The 21,401-nt window shown below is 49.6% G+C and overlaps 3 protein-coding genes across 4 annotated transcripts; 1 reads left to right on the top strand and 2 right to left on the bottom strand.

The window, feature by feature from the left end:
- Positions 1-1,658: 1,658 nt before the first annotated feature.
- On the top strand, positions 1,659-6,869 carry POLR2H (RNA polymerase II, I and III subunit H). Of its 2 annotated transcripts, XM_035134014.2 has the most exons (5): positions 1,659-1,829; positions 3,268-3,351; positions 3,773-3,866; positions 5,375-5,458; positions 6,020-6,869. In XM_035134014.2, the coding sequence occupies exons 1-5, from the start codon at positions 1,757-1,759 to the stop codon at positions 6,135-6,137; spliced, it is 453 nt and encodes a 150-aa protein (XP_034989905.1). In that variant the 5' UTR covers positions 1,659-1,756; the 3' UTR covers positions 6,138-6,869. The 2 variants fall into 2 exon arrangements, with proteins under 2 accessions (XP_034989905.1, XP_060130325.1); XM_060274342.1 differs by lacking the exon at positions 5,375-5,458.
- Positions 6,870-7,263: 394 nt separating this feature from the next.
- On the bottom strand, positions 7,264-20,852 carry THPO (thrombopoietin). Its single transcript, XM_035134068.2, has 6 exons — positions 20,723-20,852; positions 18,514-19,191; positions 15,142-15,269; positions 13,904-13,990; positions 11,948-12,112; positions 7,264-10,289 (listed from the first exon to the last, which is right to left on the bottom strand). Exons 2-6 carry the CDS (start codon positions 18,524-18,526, stop codon positions 10,071-10,073), a joined length of 612 nt encoding a protein of 203 aa, XP_034989959.1. The 5' UTR covers positions 18,527-19,191; positions 20,723-20,852; the 3' UTR covers positions 7,264-10,070.
- Positions 15,420-16,805, bottom strand: LOC118078540 (tubulin-folding cofactor B-like). Its single transcript, XM_060274341.1, has one exon. It carries the CDS (start codon positions 16,758-16,760, stop codon positions 16,020-16,022), a length of 741 nt encoding a protein of 246 aa, XP_060130324.1. The 5' UTR covers positions 16,761-16,805; the 3' UTR covers positions 15,420-16,019.
- Positions 20,853-21,401: the final 549 nt, after the last annotated feature.

Genomic DNA, 21,401 nt, shown 5'->3' with positions numbered 1-21,401 from the left:
GTTAGGGAGCCCGAGGGTCATCTAGTCCAACCCCCTGCAGTCATAGCTGCCAAGTTTTCCCTTTTCTCGCGAGGAAGCCTATTCAGCATAAGGGAAAATCCCTTTTAAAAAGGGATAACTTGGCAGCTATGCCTGCAGTGCAGGAATCTCAGCTAAAGCACCCATGACAGATGGCCATCCATGACGTGAAGGAGTACAAGGTTGTACTTGGCAGTTGTTGTTTTTCTTCCCTTTATGACACTTAAGCTGCAGCATGGAGGTGGAAGAAATTAAACGTGATGCTTCTGCCCGCATGCAGATTCAGTGATGGGTAGAGCTTCACCAGTTGGGTTTGTGGTAGGCACTACACAAGCCAACAGCCCAGCAGTCCTACGTGAAATAAGTCAGCAGCTTGATTTGCTGGCTTGGCTGTGCAAATATACAAGCGATACTTGAATGCGTTTGGAAGAACATGTCTCCCCAAGGATGTTCCTCCGATGAAGAAAGACCAGGTCCAGCTCAGTAACTTTTGCTGTCTGAGGCAAGATGGCACCCTCTACCAAGGTGCATACAGAAACCACCTGGACTGACAGGTGAATCATACTCCAGTTCGGGTGAAAGGACAATTTCTTGCACTGCACTGAAGGGCAGCAGGTTGGCACAGGGGGTACAAAGCAGGCCATGTGGCTCTCACTGCTCTGTTCCCTCCCCATCCCTCAGTATATGGTCAGTCAGTTGCATTCAGCATGGGGCTGGGTCACAAGTGGTGCAAAGAATCCATGGGGGGGGGGCTTAAGTGCTATGCTAAATTGACCAACTACAAAGAAGTTGCCACGCTGAGTAGTGGCATTTCTGTCTATTATGATGCTAATAAAATAGGTGGCGGTTTTAGAGGCAGGCTAAAATCTTGGAAGCCAGAACTGGTCCAATCCTGTGCAGATGGAATGGGGAAAGTTGCAGCAACGCAAGAGAGGAAGAAACCGCTCAACTCCCACAATACCATTGGCTCGATAACTGAAATTATTTAAAAGAGCAGCTGCCAATGTACTACTGATCCAGGCAATGTAAAGGAAATGCTTTAATTAATATGCAGTTAATAATTCTCAAACACTCGTATGCATCGTTGAATATTCAATGGCAGCATTTAAAACACTTTTAATATATATATATATATATATATATATATATATATATATATATATATATATATATATATATCTCGTAAACCGCCCTGTGATCCTCAGACGAAGGGCGGCGTGGAAATTTAATAAATAAAATAACCACACGGTGCACCGGTAATACTTAAATTTATGTAAGTTAAAGGGGTTTTTTTAAAAAAAAAGTACACGCAGGATGAAAAATAAAATATATAAATGAGATAAAATGCATTTTAAACAGGGTGCTATACATGTACAGATAAATATAAATATACGTATACTCTAAGTCTATACACACAAATATATATTTATTCCTCCTGCCCCGCAGGTTTAAAGGTCGGGATCTGCGTGCGCAGCGGAAGGACGCCGACGGACGCCCCCTCCCCCACCCGCCATTCTCGCCCTCGTCCTCCTTCCAGTCGCTGGCGCCCTTTCCGCGCCACCCCCTCTGCCCTGTTCCAGCATGTCCGTTTGAGCCTCAGGCTGCTGACGTCATCGTCAGGCGCCCGCGCCGGAAGCGAAGGGAGGAGAGCGGAGCCCCATGCGCACCGCGAGCGCGCGCGTAGCTATAGCAGGTCGGGAGCCCCCAGCTCCGGCTCTCCTGCTCCTCCCGCGTTGCCATGGCCGGCATCCTCTTCGAGGACATCTTCGACGTGAAGGACATCGACCCCGAGGGCAAGAAGTTCGACAGGGGTGAGAGGCAGGCGCTCGTTTTCCAACCACGGGGGCCACAGTGGTATTTTTCCTGCGGGGTGGGCTGGATGGCCTTTGGACGACCCCCGTTCATTCATCCCGTGAATCTATCCTTTCCCGTTTCTGTCTGGCCACCCTGCTCCTGGACACGGAACCACATCCTTGCTGCTTCCCTGCTCTCCTGCCCGCCAATGTGTGTGTGATGGATCGCACCCAAAGCCAAGGGCATTTATAGCCGAAACCCAATGGGTGCAATGGCGGATAGGATTGCCCCCTTAAAAAAAAATTGCCTTGGGTACAGCTGAACAGACACAAGTTAAATGTGCCTAAGTTGCGGACTTCCTGCGTTTGCATGTGCATGTGCAGTGTACCCTTTCGTTTTCCCCTCCAAGGCTCTTGAGGTGGAGTGTACAGTACTTGGTTTCTTTCTCTCCCTTCCCCTCACCCCCAGTTCCCCCCCTCCCATTTTACCCTTGCAAACTACCGTGTGAGGCGGGTTGTGATAGCGCCTCTGAGCTTTATGGTTGACAGGGAATTCAAATCTGAATCTCCTCCCCCAACAGCATCCTATTTATTTATTTATTTATTTATTTCAGTTGAATGGGCGCAGAAGTCCCTCTCCGCCTTAGGGTCAAACTTCTCTTCAGGGGATTTTGGAATTGGTTTTTAAAAACTGTTTTAACGGTTTGCAAAACTCCCTGAGACACCTAGAAAAGGTGCTTTGTAGATACATCATACATTAAATACAATCTCAAAGCAGTTTGGAAATAAAAACCATTTCGTATATGTATATAAGGCATTTGAAATCCAGTGCACCTACATACTAGTCCAACACTTTAACAGTTTGAGTCGAGCCACTAATTTTATATCTGCCTTCATTAAATAAATAAACAAAGGTTGCCAGTGTGCTGCAGTGCAAGAGTATGTCTATAGTGGTGATGATTACTGTTATTAGCAGTAGTAATAGTGCTATTTCTACTATTACTACTGCAATGCCTAAGTTTACTAAGTCTACTTGGCTTAGTAGGGCTTGAATTTATGAAGCAAGAGTGATGGGGAAGGATCTCTTAACAATTCAGATGCTAATAACCATGGCAACAAGAGAGAATGCGGCCCTGGTGTTGTGGTGAGAGCTTCTGATTACAAATTGAGAGACCCAGGTTCAAATCACTGCTCACTTTGGTGACCCTCCATTTCAAAATCCCTTCAGATCTTGGCTCAAAAACTTTACAGTTTTAGGTCCCTTTCTCTTTGATCTCTGAGCCAGGGTTTCAACAGATATTTTGTATTTAAATGTGCAACTCTTCATCCTTCTCCCTGGCTCCACAAAACTGAGTCTGGAGTGACTTGGCATTCCAGCAGAAGTGGAGGTGGGGTCTGCCTTCTATGCCTCTATCCCCTAATAACTTGACACCCAGATTTGTTTCCCCCCCCCCAGTCTCCCGACTGCATTGTGAGAGCGAGTCTTTCAAGATGGATTTGATCCTGGATGTGAACATACAGATCTACCCTGTCGATCTTGGTAAGTGAGTGCCATCAGGGGCCTTGCCTGGCCGTGTTTCTCTGACCCAGAGCTAGTTAAAAACTTTTTTAGCCCATGGATCATTTCCCCTGTACTCCCACCCACCCCAACATTACATGCCAGCAGTGGATGTGTCCATAGCAAAAGCAGGCACAGCCATCCCATACTCATAAACACAGACCAAACACTCATCACACTTACGCATTCCTATTGCACACTTGCCCCATGCAAAGATTTCCCCTCGCTTGTTGTTTGAATGTCCCCATATCTCTTGAAACACATGCTGGTTTTTTCCTGGAAATTCAGCTGCCGAATCTGTGATGTATGAAGCTAGACAAAGGCATTGCGACATGAATCTCACAAACATCAGCTGTAGTGAAAAGGCCCGTCGCTGTCATTTTTGTTTTCCTGTGCATTTCAGGTGACAAATTCCGCCTTGTGATCGCCAGCACCTTGTATGAGGATGGGACCTTGGATGATGGAGAATATAACCCAACTGATGACAGGCCATCCAGGTAATGGGGGGCCAGAGGATGGCAAACGGAGGACTAGCCAAGGAGAGGACTTCACAAATCAGTCCCGTGGTTGTGTGCCCTTCCTTTCAGCTTTCTGCAAGGTTGAAAACTAGCTTCTTTTTGTAGTACCTTCAAAACCTACACTAGATGGTATCTGTCTGGCTCGAGAGACAATGAAGTTTGCCTCCTGGGGTGAAGTCAAACCGCTGTGTTAGCAGCACCAAAGTGACCTCTCCAGGGCGCAAGCATGAGCAGTGTGTCTGGAGGTCCTGGGCTGCCCAGGCGACATGACCCCTATCTTGGCCTCGCTGATGTGGTCCAAAGGAAAGCAGTGCAATATGTTTGGCAACAGCTTGGCTGCAGGAGTTGTTGGAAGAAGGCATACACAGCCCCATCCAACTGTCTTAGAGACCCACAGTGTGTTCACATTTGAAATGTAAACACAATGGTTCTACTGCCTCCAAGGGTCGGGGACCTGAAGCCCAGGGGCTAAATGTGACCACCCAGGTCTCTCTGTCTGATTCTTGGAGCTCTCTCCTGGCTGCACCCCTCTCTGGCTCTGCTTTGCACCACTACTTTTGCCTTGATGGAATGTCTCCCCTTTGCCTGTCTGGATGGAGGATTGAGAGAGATTTTGCTCCGCCCACTTTTGTCTCTGGCCCCTGATAGGTTGCACAGTATGAAGTGCAAGCCCTTGAGCTGAGTTAGGTTTTCCACCCCTATTTTCATCCTCTGCAGTTTGCTCCTCATGCACAGGGTGTCTGTCTGCCTTGCACTCCTTAAGCCATGCCTCTCATGAGATCCCTCTTAAGTTCTTCTTGCTCCTCTTGAGTCCTCCTGGGCCAGAGAGGAAAGAGCAATAAAAGGGGTGCTTTTGTTTCCTGCCAACTTGCTGCACAATATTTTGTTACCCTCTATGTATTTTACATTTATATCCTGCCTTTCCTCCAAGGAATTCAAAGTGGCGTGTATGGTTCTCTGTTCTCTGCACACACACGGATCCCCACAACAACCCTGTGAGGTGGCCGAGGCAGAGAAAGAGACATTCTGCCAAGGCCACCCCTGTTGGAAGGCGGATGTGAAGCCAAGTTTCCTTAGATTTAGTCCAGCACTCTGGCCGCTATGCCATACAGCCCAAGGATGGAGTACCTGTGGTCCTTCACTTGTGTTTGGCCTACAATGCCCATCATCTCTGGCCATTGACTATGCTGGCTGAGGCTGATGGGAGTTGAGGTCCAACAAAACTTGGGAGGGTCGGAGTTTGCCCATTTCTGGTATGACATGCAGGACACCTGGTGAAGGCACCTGAACTTACTGTTCCCCAGGCTGCAAGTGGATTTAGAAAGAGGAAATCTGCAGGCTCTGTAATCTGCACTATTTAAAACTTGTGATGCAGCTGAAACAGATACGCAGATCTTTATTAGCATGTTGTTACCTCTTGAAGTGATGTGATGGCCACAAACCACACATATTCTCTCCTTCTCTTCCACTGTTCCTTTTGACCCCAGGGCAGACCAGTTTGAGTATGTGATGTATGGGAAGGTGTACAGGATCGAGGGAGACGAGACGTCCACAGAGGCCGCCACGCGCCTGTAAGTGTCCCCCCCCCCCTATTTGCGAAAAGGGCTGGCCGGAAACGAATAGGTACATACCAGTAATAACCTTCTCACAAGCTCTCTGAGCGCGGAGTGTAGCTCTTTGTGATGCTCAATAGGAAAGGACCTAAGCGACTGGATTGGGAGCAGTGGGGAGTGAATAGGAAGACGGTAAGAAGTCTTTCCGAGGCTGTTGGAGGTCTGTCCTTTAGAGCAAATAGAGCACAGCCCCACCAGTAATATGCCCTCAGCCAGCCCCACCTTCCTGGCATCTAACTTACAGCCAGGCAGGCAATGGCTTGTCCTGTCATTGCCTCTGGCGCCACCTGCTGTTGAGCTCCCTGCCTTCCACCCCACCAGACCCATTGAGCACCAGCCATAGAAAGTGAGGGCTGAGAAGGGCGTCCAGCAGAACTTGGGGCAGGATGTGGGAGTGAGTTCCATAGTATGGTGCACCTGCAGTTGCGTGACCCTGCTGGGGTTGTTTTAAGCCCCCGTGGCTGCCGTGGTCTCCCTTCCTGCTTCTCACCTTTCTCTGGCCCACCCTTCCTCCTCTAGCTCTGCCTACGTGTCCTACGGTGGGCTGCTGATGAGGCTCCAGGGAGATGCCAACAATCTGCATGGCTTTGAAGTAGACTCCAGGGTTTATCTCCTGATGAAGAAACTGGCCTTCTAGCCACCTTGGGAGCTGTCATGGCAGCAGCGTGGACTCAGTGTGGGGCAGCGTGGGCATTTGCTGCCCTCCGAGTACATGGAGGGAATCTTGCTGGCCTGTTAAAAGAAGCATCTCTCCCCAGCTCCTCTTCTCCTCTTCCTCCTCACATCCCCCCAGCCAAGCCTCTGCATCAACAGCCTCAAGGAAGATCATCTTTCTTCGGATTCCGCCAGGACTGCAGTGTGAAAATGTATCCCAAATGTCCCCTTGGTGGCAGCAGGCAGAGTACCAGGCCGACTGAGAACATCCTCTACAACTGGGAGGTTGAAAGGGCTACATTTTGTGCTCCGGATTTTCTCTGTGCCTGTGATAAACTGCCATTTTTATTACACAGGTGATTGTGGTAAGGACCACAGTTCTGTGAGAATCAGCATTGCCATCCTAAGCTGGGTTGGGGACGGCTGTCTTAGCTGGGGGCCTGGGGAAAAGGAGGGAGCCTCTGTTTGACCTCAGTTTCTTACCTTAATTAAACGTAGCTTTTATATATATATATAGATATATTTGGCTGTTGTATATACGCTAGAAAGTTCGCTGCCCAAGCATTTGAGAACAACAAGCTTGCAAGACTGCAGTCAGAAATCCATATTCTGCAGATTGAATTCACTTATCTGCTTGCTTTTGGAGACTTTCTGATTTGTCATATATTCCTAATGTTCAGGATCTGGACTCTTCTACACACACACACACACACACACACACACACACAATACTGCAATCCTGGCCAAGTTTCATCTCAAATAGCAAAGGAGACATGGCCTTCCTGGGCAGAAGGACAGAGAGCAAGACAGATGAAGAGAAAGCCGGCCTGATAATGTCAGAAAGGAAAAGGGGAATGACAAGATTCTGGACTAGGACCAGGACTCTGGCTTTTCTGATATAATAGATTTCCCTTGGGGGTTCGAGTACACAAAATTCATACTTTATTCAGCAATGCAAGAATGCATGAGAGCTTTCCATCAGGGGACACAGTATGTAGGCAAAATATACTGTATGTCATATTGGCCGTTTCACCCTCTAGCCAACCAGCCTCTGTTAACCGATTGCCCAGTATCTCTCGTTCAGCCACAGTCCTTGGAAACACTGACTCAATCCTTTTTTTTTTATTATTGTACGTGCAGAGCCCTCCTTGCACTTTACCCTGGGGTTGTTTTTCACTTCAAGGGATCCTTACGGCTGAATTTTTAAGTGGTTCTTAACCAGTTTTGTGCCCAGGCCATATGCTTGCACACATGATGCTGCCCTCCCTGATAATGAGCCTAACAAAAGCATTCATTCAAAAAACCTCACTTTGGAAGAGCTTTCCGCAGCCTTGTGCCTCTCCGGCTGCTTTGGGCTACAGTTCCCATCGGATGGGAGTTGTAGTCCAAAACATCTGCAGAAGCCCGGCCTACTGTGCCAAAACAACCAAACCATGGGCTGCGAGTGGCAGCGTGGTGTAGTGGTTAAGAGCGGTGGACTCATAATCTGGTGAACCGGGTTCGCTTCCCCGCTCCTCCACATGCAGCTGCTGGGTGACCTTGAGCTAGTCACACTTCTCTCTGAAGTCTCTCAGCCTCACTCACATCACAGAGTGTTTTTTGTGGGGGAGGAAGGGAAAAGGAGATTGTTGGCCGCTTTGAGACTCCTTAGGATAGTGATAAAGCAGGATATCAAATCCAAACTACTACTACTACTTCAATCAACATGTGTTTTGTAGCTTTCTGGGATTTTTCTATGATGCACCCACTGCGTGCAAGGAACAGTCACCTCTTCGTACCCTGTATTTTGCTCACCTATCCCCATGTGGCTGGTAAGATACAACAGAGCACATTCTGGGGTGTTATGGTTTTTTTCTTTAAAAAAAAGCATGTGTCTTTATTGTTCTAAGGTTTTGTGTAGAAAGCCTTTGTGCTCTTCCAGCACAGAGTCTCAGGAAAGGCCGGTTCTGATCCAGTCTCTTAAGGCACCATACCCTGCCTCCTTCTGAGTGGGTACAACAAAAACAAAGATAATGGGCTAATGCTGCCAATTTCTTCAAAAGTCCAATACAAAACAAGCAGCACGCAAGGGCACAAGATTCAATCAGGTTTCAATCAAGTATTATTAATCCAAAAAGAAAACAATAAGAGAACCATATACAAGTGCTGACACAGAAGCCAAAACCTAACGTCAAGCTGATAGCATGTACAAATAAATACCGAAAGGCAAACCAGTCTTTATGATCTTTGAGGCTATATAGCTAGCGGTCAGCAAAGTGGCAGCAGGTCGAACGAAGTGTCAATGGTAGACAGGCTGCCGGCGTTTTTCGCCTGTTTCGCCCATATGACGGGCTTCTTCAGTAGTTTCTCCTGCTTTCAGTTATGTTTAGTGCATTCACTGGTGGTATAAACCAGGTCTTATTAGTATTCAAACTAATCAGTCTCCTGCTGCCACTCATAGGTGGAAGGGAGGATCCCACAACCATAGGCAGATGCAAGAGGTGTTCCCCTTTTGCTCAGGTGTCTCCTGCTGACCGAAGCCAGCTGTTCTTGTTCCACAGCTGCCCACGCCGTGCACCCTGGCTATTGGTGTCAGGAGGAGAACAGAAGTTGGGTGACAACTTTTAAATGTGCCAGAGGCTGCCCCCACTTTAACCAAATACTCTGGTTGTATTCAGGGGTTACTTCTAACTGGACCTGGCCCTACCGTTGGGCAGACTGAGGTCACTGGAAGCAACAGCAGTGACATATTCACAGCTGGCCTCACATCCATTTAACTAGGCCATTAACCGGCACAGGACAGGATAGGATCCCATCTCCAGGATCAAAGTAAGAGACCTGTGTCAGCTTCTGTGTGTGGAATTGCAGGAGGTGGGGGCACCCATCTTGGTTCAATTTCTCCGGTGGACCGTGTTCAAAGCCGTATAGGAATAATGTGGAGGCTTGTGGTCAGACCTGCCTCCAATGTCCCTGGCACACTCCACCCCAGATGGGGGAAGGCCTGGAGAGGAATTCTAAGTGTTTTCTATTCACTGTGCCTCCTGCAGCTGGAAGCCCTGATACTGAGGAAGTCCAAGCGCCCATCATGGTCTCTTAGAGAGGAAAGAGCTGCTGTCCTTTCTCTCAAGATGTTGAGTAATGCCCACTTGCCCCAATGGCTTTGCACAGAGTACGGGGCGGGGCGGGGCGGAGCTCCTAAAATCTCAGTCCCTTTCCCAAGCAAGGCGATGAATGGCTCCAAGAGTATAAGATCATGTGAGGAGCTTGGCTGCTGCCTTGAGACTGTAAGTCCAGTATCCATTCATTACAGCATATCCTCCCAACATTTCTCCAATGAAAACAGGGACATCCTATTCTATCCCTCCCAACATTTCTTCAGTGAAAAGAGGGGTGTCCTCTGACATTTTCCCAGTGAAAATAGGGAATCCTATTCCATCTCCTCCAACATTTCTCTGATGAAACCAGGGGTGTCCAAAGAGAAAGTGGGACATTCCGGGATCAAATCAGAAACTGGGACAGCTTCTGTCTTTTCAGGACTGTCCCTGGAAAATCGGGACACTTCCCAGTCCAGTCCAGTGCCTCTGGGAAGCTTGCAAGCAGGACCTGAGTGCAGCCACACACTCTCCCCCGGTGATGCCCTGCAGCTGAAAGACGGGTGTGCTGCCTCCAACAGTAGGATGTCGCCATCGTGGCTGGCAGCCGGTTCTTTCCAGTAACCTAGCTGGGCTCGCTCAGCTCTGGAAACACTTTTCTGCAGGCAGCTAGAGCAAGCCTTCACGATGAGGGTCTCCTCCTTCCTTGGGTGTGTGGTTTTTTTTCCTGACCCCTGTGGTTTGAGGGCTTGGCTAGGCTTGCTCTTCCACACCTGGCCACCAGAGGGCCTACTACTTGTGCTGTGCTTCTCTCCCTTGAAGGATCAGGCCCATGGGGGGGTCTTTCAGTTGCCCCTCGAGGTGTTCCGACTGGGAGGTTGCAGGACTGCAGGGTTGGCAGCCCTCTGTTGATCTTCCGCACTGCAGGAGTCTTTCCACAAGTCATGGAAGAGGAAGCGCAGCTTTCCCCGCACAAGCTGTTTGTAGGTCTCAAAGATTGTCCTAAGGTTTCTTTCAGGAATTAACTGGGAGCTGCTCTCGGGCTGTGCAGTTGGGTTCTGTTCCTAGAATGAGAAAAGGAAAACAAGTGTGTGGGTGCCTGTCAGGGCTAAGGGGCCACAGTGAAAAAACATTATTTTTGGTAAACTGCTTTGAATGTTTTTTTAAAAAAACAAGCATAAAATTTCTGAAATGAATAAATCTTGAATGCAGGATGATAAAAGGTCTTGGAAATCATGCCTTATGAGGAACAGTTGCAAACTTTCTCGCCAGAGTGGTACATGCTCTGGATATACAGTGGTACCTCTACTTACGAATAACTCTACTTACAAATGTTTCTACTTACAAATGGAGCTCCGTCCGCCATCTTGGATGCTGTTTAGATAGGATTTTTTCTACTTACGAATTTTTAGATAGGGTTGCTTCTACTTACAATTTTTCTCTCTCAATGCATTCCTATGGGATTCGACTTACAAATTTTTTCGACTTACAAATGTGCGTTAGGAATGCATTAAGTTCGTAAGTAGAGGTACCACTGTATCCTGCTTGGACTACTGCAATGCGCTCTACGTGGGGCCACCTTTGAAGGTGATTCTGAAACTACAACTAAGCCAGAATGTGGCAGCTAGACTGGTGACTGGGAATGAAAGGCGGGACCTTATAACACTGGTCCTGAAGGATCTTCACTGGCTCCAAGTATATTTCCGAGCACAAGTGTTGGCTACAGGTAGGTAGCCGTGTTACACATTAGCAAGAAATTTCTGCCGATAAGTGTTCTTCCACAGTGGAATGGACCACCTTGGCAGGTCAGGGGTCCCGTTTCCCAGGACACAGGGAGGACGTGACCCCCCCCCAAGCCCTGTCTGGTTTCCCCCCCCCATATGAAGTATTCGTAGTTTGGGGAGGCTCTGTGTGGGTCCCCCGGTGGGTAAGGGGGTACCTGTAGGTAATGTGGGGGAGAGTCTCCCGTTTTCCTCATGGTGGAGGTGGTTTTGGGGCATGGTCTGGTCTGCTGGCGGGACCGGGCCTGTCCCTCCTGCCGTCGGCGGAGTCGGCGGAGGTGACTTGTGGGTCCGGCCTGAACGTGGAGGTGGCATCTGGGAAGGTGGACGTGAGGTTGGGGCCTGGCCTGGCTCTGCAGGAGGTGTCGGGGCGACAGACGCGAGATCGGGGCCAGGCCTGATTCCAGAGAGAGTGGCGATGGGAGCGGGCCTACCTCTCCCGCCGTGCCCAGAGTCGAGGGAGGGGACTTGTGGGCCCGGTCTGGCTCTGGAGCGGCCTGGTGAGGTAGGAGGAGGAGGAGTAGGGGGCAGGGGTGGTGAGGTCGGAGGGGAGCCAGAGGGTGGGTGGGGTGTGGCAGCAGTACAGAAATGGCATCTGTTCCTTTGCCGTCCACTGGAGGGAGCTATTTCCCCCCCCCACACACAAATTCATGTTTTTACCTGTGACAGGTGTCACATCTGCGTAATCTAAGTTTATGGAAACACTCGCATATTGGACAGGAACATTGTGTCCAAATGGCAACTCAATCAGTCAAGCGGTTTTGGAGATAGGTCATGAAACACAAACATGGACCTTTTACATTTTTATATAGAGAGATTTTGTGTTTTTATTTTGTATTTTATGTTGTGAACCGCTGTGAGGTCTACGGATGAAAGGCAGTACACAAATTTAATACACCACCGTCATCATCATCCTGGGGAAGCCCCCTTTGGCCTCTCACCTGCCACCCAAAGTTTCGGAGCTGCAGGAGGAAGGAGCTGGCTTTCTCATAAAGCTGCTGGAGTAGTGGCAAGGCGCAGCCCTGGCTCAGCTGGTTTTGGGCAGCTGCTGTGCCATCCACCAAGTTAGCCAGATCACGGAGGGTTTCTTGCCCTTTGTCTTGGTTCTGAAAGAGTAAGAGAGAGGGGCAGTCGTTGGGTGATTCTGACATTTCTTATTTATTTATTTATCGGTTGGTTGGTTGTTGTGGTCGTATCTCAGCTTTGCTCCATAGATCTGAAGGTGGTGTCCAGACTTCTCCCTGCCCGTGGCCCAATATACCTCAAGGAGCATCGCCCCCCCCATCATTCAGCACAGACACTGAGGTCCAGCGCTTCTGGCGGCTCCCTCACTGCAAGAAGTGAGGTTGCAGGGAACCAGGCAGAGGGCCTTCTCGGTAGTGGCCCACGCCATGTGGAACACCCTCCCGTCAGATGTCAAAGAAATAAACAACTTTCTGACTTTTGGAAGACTTCTGAAGGCAGCCCTGTTTAGGGAAGTTTTTAATGTTTGATGTTTTATCTTGTTTTTAATATTCTGTTGGGAGCTGCCCAGAGTGGCTGGGGAAACCCAGCCAGATGGGTGGGGTATAAATAAATTATTATTATTATTATTATTATTATTATTATTATTATTATTATTACCACCATATTATTATTATTGTTATTATTAATCCTCACAGCAAACCTGTGAGATAGGTATAGATGGGAGATTCAAACTCTGCTCTTCCAGGTCCTAGTATGTCATGGAGCGGCTGGACGCTGAGGAATGGCGGAAGAAACCAGCTGAGGAACTCTCAAGGCTCAGAGCCCAGGGATTGGTGGCGGGACAAGGATGAGTGGAAGCAAACTCCTTCTCCTTGTGCTTCTTCTGGCGTAATCAAAGCAGCACCACAAGAGGGTGGTGTTGCCTTGCAGGAGTCAGATTAGATTAAATGGAAATAGGAGGACGCAGAACAACCCAGTGAGGACCAAGCATCCGTGGCTGCGGAATAGCAGGGTCTGTTGCAGGGCCTGTGCGGAATGGAGTATCCTAGGCAGTGGCAGATCTACATTTTGGGGGTCCTGAAGCTTGAGCAACTAGCAACGAGGCCTGGGTAAGCCCTGTTACCTTCTTCAATGGGGTTGTTCCACAACAGATCACTTTTTAAAATGATAATGATGACGACAACAACAACTTCCGCTACTACACCCCAGATTTTGATTAAAGTTGCTGTACTGGGTTGTCTCACACGTCCAAGTCAACACAGTGAATAAATATTTCCTATGCCTTACGGTTTTCGAGTTGTGAGCGGGGTGAAAATTAAGGAAACGTTATATGCATAGTGCATCACAGAATGGTGAAACCGAATCTACTAGACCCATTTTTTTTTAAAAAGGAATGTGGACTGAAGTCATTTCTGGGGCATGGGCCCAGCCAGGATTTATGTTGGGGGGTGGGCAGGCATGATAGCCCCATGTCCTGTTCCAGAACCAAGCTACCTGCGACGTGATTGGTCAGTTCACAGAAGCCATGCCTATCGTTCAGTTGTGTCACTAGAATGCACCACAGCATCATCCTGGTGACCTCAGTGAGTATTTCAATTCCAAATATTCTGATTATTTCTAGTTTTAGTTAAGTATTTATTTTATTTATTTTCTTGATTTGTGGGGAGGAAGCTGCCCTACCCATCCCACCTGGCTATGCCCATGTTCCAAGGCCCTTCTGAAATTAGCAGCCTCGAAGCGGAAGCTTCATTAGTTTCATAGCAGATGCCATGGCTGGCTGGGAACCTGAGTGTGAGCCCTCCAGCCTGCCATGGCATCTTCTTTTAGGTCAAATGCTTGTAGCATTTGGGTAAAAGCCATCACAGCTCAACAAGCCCAGGCCCCAGCCCTTGACCCATAGTGGGTGAGTTGTTGATTTTTTACATACTCACTGTCTTTGCCATCCACTCTCGGAGGCTGAACCCAACCAGGGGCAGCTGCACAGGCTGCTGGAGAAAGGGGAGTTCCCCGCACTGGCTCTGCGGAAAGGACAGAAAACCCCTGAGAGGAGAAGCAACCAGGCCAGCAGGCAGGAATGGCCAAATGTGCAGGGCAAATGCAACCACCTGGCACCTGGCCCCCAACAAGTTGCACCCCGCAAATGAGGTGCAAAGCAAATACGGCCGAACTTCATGGGTACCCGAAATAACATGGTTTGGGGCTGCAGCTCATCTTTCCATTGATATATAATTTTATGGTATTAGTACTCCAAAAAAAATGTGTTATGAGCCATTGTTGCCAAAACAAGATGACACCTGATTAGCTCTCTAAACACTCCTGTTTCTTGTTATTTGGCTATAGCTTTTGATAGAATACAGATAATTGAACATACTTTGTTGCATTACATTCTTCATTAAATTATCTTTCCAATGATATATAAATTGATGGTATTACTTAAAAAAAAAGGTGTTATGAGCCATCAAACCTCAAAAATACACTTTCTCCAAAAGGTTTCCACAGTTTCAGCCACTAGTGTAGACACATGGTTCTCACCCTGCATTTTATCCACACAACTGCAGGAAATAGTGGCTGCCCCAACGCTGTGTGCTGTGTGGTTAAAAATTCTACTGAGCTGGTTGGGGCTGATGGGAGTTGCGGTCCAAAACATTTTAACCAGTGTTTCCCAAACTTGGCTGTTTTTGGACTACAATTCCCATAATCCCTGACCACTGGTTCTGCTAGCTAGGGATAATAGGAGTTGTAGTCCAAAAACAGCTGGAGACCCAAGTTTGGGAAACCCTGCACTAGACTGAGGAAGGTGTCCTTCATTGCAGCTGGGCAGTATTATCATGGGCCGGCCCACCCATGAGGCAAAGTGAGGCAAGTACCTCAGGCGGCAGAATTCACCAGGCAACAGGTCACAGTACAGTATCAATCTTTCTCCCTCATTTCTGATGTAGATCTGCCCTCACCCCTTCTTTTCTGGCGGCGGGAAGGAAGGCCCCATTTTGGGGTCTGCCTCAGGTGCCAAATGTCTTGGACAGCTCTGAATATTATTCTGGGCCACGTACCACATGCCCCCCACTCAGTGAGTGGTGCAACCTTAAGGAAAGACTGTGGAAGCCAGCAAAATATGCCAAGACTCCAAGGGCCCCGATCTGCCCAGGTGAAGTGTAACAGCATTGCTTACCACTTTCTCCTCCAAGTCCATGGCTTCGGTGATGTACTTCTGGATTAGCCGCCTGTCACAAACCAGTCTGGTGGGACTCATCTCGAACAGGTCCATATGGAGCACGAATACAGTGAGGAGAAGGAGCCCTAAGGGAGGTTTGAGGGAGGAGAGACAAGAGATGGTTTTCCCAGGGTGAGGCTCATCCATTGCACTGCGGGTGTGCTGACCCCTGCGATTTCCCCAAATGCGGGAAACTCGACTGCATAATTTTATTTTATTTTATTTTTTTTTATATTCCCACCAACTTTTTTAATTTATCGTATTCACATAGCATCGGCCAGCAGCACAAAAAAAAAAACACAACTTTTCACAACGGGGAAAAAATGCATGGTCATAGAAATGTCTGCATTTACTTTTAAAAAAGCAGGAAGGGTCTTGTACAAATCTGCTCAGAGGTTCTCTTTTCATCCTGCTCAACTAACTGCTTCTGCAACCAGCAGGCCTTACTACCGGGGTGGCGTGGGGTGGGGGAATCAGGAGCGACTTTGCTGCCACCCCCAGGCCCCACCCCTTCAAGGATTGCTACAACAAGGCAAGGGCACTCCAGTTTTCTCTGGGTTAACTGAGCCGGCAAAGAAGGGTGTGAATGTGAGAAAAATCATGGGGATGTAGCATCTTCACGGAACAGACGAGACACAACCAGGAGAAAGGGAAGGGGGGAAGGAAACCACCAACACAAGTCGAAGAACACACAGCGGCTTTTCGCGCCTTCTCCCTTTGGCTTGCTCAAGTGACCTCGCACATGGGATCAGAGCGCCACAGCCAGCCATTAACAGAGGCCGCATGGCGACCCGCTCCGCTTCCTTCAGCCACCCCTGCACCTCTTCCTCTCCCCGTCACATTTCGTCATCCAGGCCATAGTCCACCACTTCCGGGAAATCCCCCACGGTGACGAAGCGAGGCTTCACGAAGGCGCCGTACTTGAGCTGGCACTCAAAGTACTGCTTTCCGTTGACGCTTCCGTCGTGCTTCCCCACAGGCTCATCATACTTGATGCCGACCCAGTAACCAGGCTTGAACTCCGTTAAGCCAACGTACATCACTGTCCCTCGTTTGTTGGGCTGCCCTGCTGCCCGCACCTCACACCTTGACCCCACGGAAATGGCTTCCGCCAGGGCCTTCTCCTCCACCAGCTTCTGCTCCCTCTCTGCTTCCTTCTTCATCATTTCTTCCGCATTGTAGTGCCCCAGCTTACTTGTTTTCATGAAGGAGCGTGCTGTATCTCTTCGCTTGTCATATTCATCATCGGTTATCTCGAATTTCTCCACGTTTGACACATTTTCATATTCCCCGATGGTTGCACCACTCGTGTCAATAACATGAATCCTGCACCCGTCGTCGATGGGGTAAGACCCCAGCAAGGCCTCGTCGCTGTCGAGTTTCATCACAAACTTGTCATCTGGAGTATAGAGCTCAAGGTCCATGCATGATGCCGGACTTCCCACAACCAGTTCCAGCTTACACTTGAACTCGGCGAGGGTGAGCCCCCGGGCGTATCTCTTGAGGGCCCGGAAGGAGTTGAGGGTGCTGCTGATGGATACGGACACCACCGCGGGGGTCCCCGTCACGACGCTCATCCCGAACCGGCTGCCCGTCCCCCTCGGACAGAAGCACTCGACTGCATAATTTGTGGACAAGATGGCCAAATGTTTGGTATGCTCTGAATCAGCTTGGCAGGTGGGCTCCCTAGACTTCCTTCCTTCCTTCCTTCCTTCCTTCCTTCCTTCCTTCCTTCCTTCCTTCCTTCCTTCCTTCCTTCCTTCCTTCCTCCTCAAAGAGGTTCTCCCCCTCCTCATTTAACATTGGGCTTTCCTCTCAGGTCAATCTATTTCACAGGGTTGTTGGGATTAAATCAGGAGGACAGGAAACCACGTATTGAGAGCCATGGAGGAAAAGCTGAGAAATAAGTGTGATGAATGATGATGATAAAATTAGGTGGGACAAGGAAACCCTCAGCCCCGGGTAATGAGAGGCTGAATTTGGGTGAGTTTGCAGGCAAAGGATCTGTCCACAGACTCCACAATTCCCTTCCCAATCCAATTCCCCGGTTAAATTTGCCCCTCCAAAGCGGAGCTATCAGGCAGATGACAAGGACATAACAAGTACCTCTCCTTCCTACACACAGAGATTGTATGTGCACACACACCTCCTTTGACCCAGAAAGAAAATGTTCTGCGTATGAATAGAGGACCAGGATGATGGTGAAACTGGATTTCAGACATTATTGGTTCAATGTGCATTTCAGTTACAAAGGGGTGGGTGCCTTCTCCTTCCTGTTCAAACACCTTCCAGTATTGTATTAATATTTGCTGTATTCTGGAATGGTGTGTTGTGCACATGCCAAGGCTTAGCAGCTGAACATGTGAGGCTGCAAAGGGGCCTCTGAGCATGTGCAGAGAGCCTGGCCTTCAACACAGAGAAACCTTAACCAGACCTGATAATTGAGGTGGAGGGAAGGATCACCTAGAGGGAGAGGGTGAAGGTTTTAGGCACAGCACTCTCCACCCACCCGAATGCTGGAAATAGCAATTTCAGTTTCGTTACTTCTCCAGAATTTTCACCGCTGGCCTGAACTGGGCTTCATGAAAACAAAACAGGATCCAAGTTCTTTCCTCTGCTAATTAAAAGACGTCACCCAATGAACTAAATCTCACGCTGCAATCTTGTCTTGCATCTGCAGAAGTGTGCATGCACACGAAAGCTCATACCAATGACAAACTTAGTAGTTGGTCTCTAAGGTGCTACTGGAAGGAATTTTTATTATTTATTTTGCAATCTTGTACCCACTCATGAGTAAGCCCCACCAAATTCAGCAGGACTGATTTTGGCATGCAGGGGATTGTACTGTTATTCAATGACCCACATGACCATTTGTCAATGAAGGAACTAGTCCAATGAGCATGCATCTGCATACAATTACCCGTAAGCAACATTTCTGGGGGGGGGAGCACCACCCTGCTTTTTAGAGAGGCGCTGCTGTGTGTAACAGCAAGACTTGTCCTTGGGGAAATCCATAGTGGATAGGAAGTCCTGGAGAGAATGGTAGAGTTGGAAGGGGCCCTGAGGGCCACCTAGATCAACCCCTGCTCCTTCTCAGGATGCTCTGGACTGGAGGCAACACCATCCACAGCCCCTGAGACTCAGCCAGGTCTGCCGGAGTCAGACTCCTCGCTCCAGCCCATGCACAGAGTGCCTTTCCCTCCAGCCATCTAGGACTGGGGAGAAGGAGGGCTCCCAGCAGAGAAGGGTGTGTGGCTGACCCACAGGCCGGTCTCCCCAGGAGACCTGCCTGTGTCTTCTGAGATCCCTTGGGGCGAGCCCAGCACTCACGGTTCAGCTCCATGCCCAGCTGGCATCCGCCTTGTCACAGCATCTTCCTGCCAGGGAACAGCGGCTGCCTCCCAGCTCCTGCCTGGCTTCCATGGACGGTGTCTTGAACGATGCCACAGCCACGAGGGCAAGCCAAGGGGGCTCCGACGGGCTTTCTGCGTAGCTGCCGGCACCTCTGAGCCAGCACCGCGCGGCTTCCTGTTGTGCAGCTGCTGGTGACCTCTGGTCAACGGCTTCCGAGCAGCAAGCCCGAGCCTTCAGGAAGACTTCCCACTTCCAGACATTTCCTCCTTGGCTGACGGAGGAGGCAAGGAATGACAAGGCCGCTAAGGCTGGCTGGCTAGCTCGCTCCCTGGGGCGAGAGTTTCACAGAATTGTAGAGTCAGAAGGAACCCCCGAGGGTCATCCAGTCCAACCCCCTGCAGTGCAGGGATCTTGTGCCCAGTGTGGGGCTCGAACCCACGGCTCTGAGTTTAAGAGGCTCATTCTCTACCATGGCCATTCCTCGCGGTTTGGGGCCAGATGCACAGTCCTGGTGCGCCTGTTCGCCTCAGTTGGTGAAATTGGGGGGTTCTAGCGAGCACCACGAAACCTGGAGCTGGGCTCCCACGGCCTCGTGATGAAGAGCCTGGCGTCCGTCAAGTTTCCTCTGGTCTGGATGCATCTGTTCCAAAAAACCTAGCAAAAAGAGAGAGAAAGGAGCATCGTAGCAACCCAGAAAGCTGCCTTACACTGAGTCGGCCCAGTCTTGTATCATCAGCAGCATCATCTCCTTGCACCATGAGGTCTCAGGGTGGGTCACCAATCATAGAATCATAAATTTGGAAGGGATCCCAACTGTCATCTAGTCCAACCCTCTGCCATGCAGGAATCTTTTGCCTAATGTGGGGCTCAAACGCACGACCCTGAGGTTACGGTTCCCATCTCATGCTCTCTCCCGACTGAGCTATCAAATGGACACAGATAGGATGACTTTCACAGGGAGAAGTACAATTCTCCTGGAGCTCTGAACAGCTTTGGATACCCAACAGCCATAGGCTGCGTTGACGCGCTAGACCTTTTGACCACATTTTTAAGAACATAAGAAGATCCTGCTGGATCCGGCCAATGGCTTATCTGATCCAGCATCCTGTTCTCACAGTGGCCAGCCAGAGGCCAGTGTGAAACCCAACTCTCTGTTCCTGCGGTTTCTCCAGCAACTGGTATTCAGAAGCATCGCTGCCTTCGACAGTGGAGGCAAAGCACAGCACAGTCATCTTGGCTAGTACAATCGTACCTTGGTTGTTGAACGCCTTGCGACTCGAATGTTTTGTCTCCCGAATGCCGCAAACCCAGAAGGGATTGTTCTGGTTTGCAAACGTTCTTTGGAACCCGAACGTCTGACGCTGCTTCCGTGGCTTCCGATGGACTGCAGAAAGCTCCTGCAGCCAATCAGAAGCCGTGCCTTGGTTTTCCAACATTTTCGGAAGTTGAAAAACCAAGGTACGACTGTAGTCGTCAACAGCCTCCTCCTTCATAAATTGTTGCTGTTGTTGTTTAGTCGTTTAGTCGTGTCCGACTCTTTGTGACCCCATGGACCAGAGCACTCCAGGCACTCCTGTCTTGCACTGCCTCCCGCAGTTTGGTCAGACTCATGTTGGTAGCTTCGATAAATTAGTCTAATCCTATTTTGGAAGCCATGTAGGATGGTGGCCATCCTGCCACAGGGGAAGTGAGGTCCTTATGTTAACTGTGCTGGGTGAAGGAGTTATTTCATTCCTCTGTCCTTAAATGAGGAGGGGGAGGACCATGTGCACTACCTTGTGCTCCTTGGGGGAAAAGGTGGGATATAAGTGCAGTGCAGTGCAGTGCAATGCAATATTTGCAGTTGGTCACCCCAGGCAGGGGACATTCTCAGCCCTATCTGTAGATGCCAGGCACCTGCAACCTTCTGCATGCCAAGCAGATGCTCTGCCACTGAGCTACCACCCCTAGAGGCTTTCCATCCGGCCTCTGGCATGGCCTGCGTATTCGGATTTCCCTGCGGAATTTCTTGTCCTCTAGCTCGGCCTGCCTGTGGCACACAGTCCGCAGCGCAAACTGTGCTTCCCGTCAGAGGCCTGCCCTGTTCCATAGCAAGTGCCTGTTTGACAAGCCAAGCAAACAAACCCCTCTCTCCTCCTGCTGCCTCTCAGGAGCCACCCTGCTAGAGAGCTACCTCCATGCTTACCTTGGGACGTCTCGGCTCTCGTGTGCCCCAGGTCTGTGAGATCGGCCACCTTGAGAGCCGGAAGGGACCTGACCCCCCCGTCTCTCCCATTTTTTTGCCTGGGGACCGGGAGAGGGCTGTGGAGCTGCCCTAGCTGCATCCGGCACCCGCTCAGGAGTGGGCGGTGAGAGATAAGGGAGGTCAACCACCTCCTCGTGGCACACGCAGCACGGCAGACGGACTCCTGTCCGGGTAGGGACGTGACGGGAGTCACATCTTGCAGTGGGGTGCTTGCGGGAAGGAAGGCACCGTACAAGGCCACACCCACCCCAAACATTTAAAGCACAACTGAAGCACATGGCAACCTCCCCCCTGAATTCCAGGAACTGTAGTTCCCCCCCCCACAGGGTGCAATTCCCTCAGTTGTAACAAACTGTGGGTCCTGCGCCCCGGAAAAACTACAGTTCCCAGGATTGAAGCAGCATGGTGTTGCTTTAAAAATGCAGGACATAGGGGACATTACCCCCCCCCACACACACACATTTCTCCAATGAAAATAGGGACGTCCCATTACATAACAATAATTTTACTATTTATACCCCACACATCTTACTGGGTTGCCTCGGCCACTCCAGGGCTGACATATATGAAAACATAATATCAAACATAATAAATACAGTGGACGCTTGGGTTGCGAACG

The sequence above is a fragment of the Zootoca vivipara genome, chromosome 5 (genome assembly GCF_963506605.1).
Source record: "Zootoca vivipara chromosome 5, rZooViv1.1, whole genome shotgun sequence".
Lineage (NCBI taxonomy): Eukaryota > Metazoa > Chordata > Lepidosauria > Squamata > Lacertidae > Zootoca > Zootoca vivipara.
The sequence above is the reverse complement of the archived record's forward strand: the minus strand, read 5'-3'. Positions and strand labels throughout refer to the sequence as shown.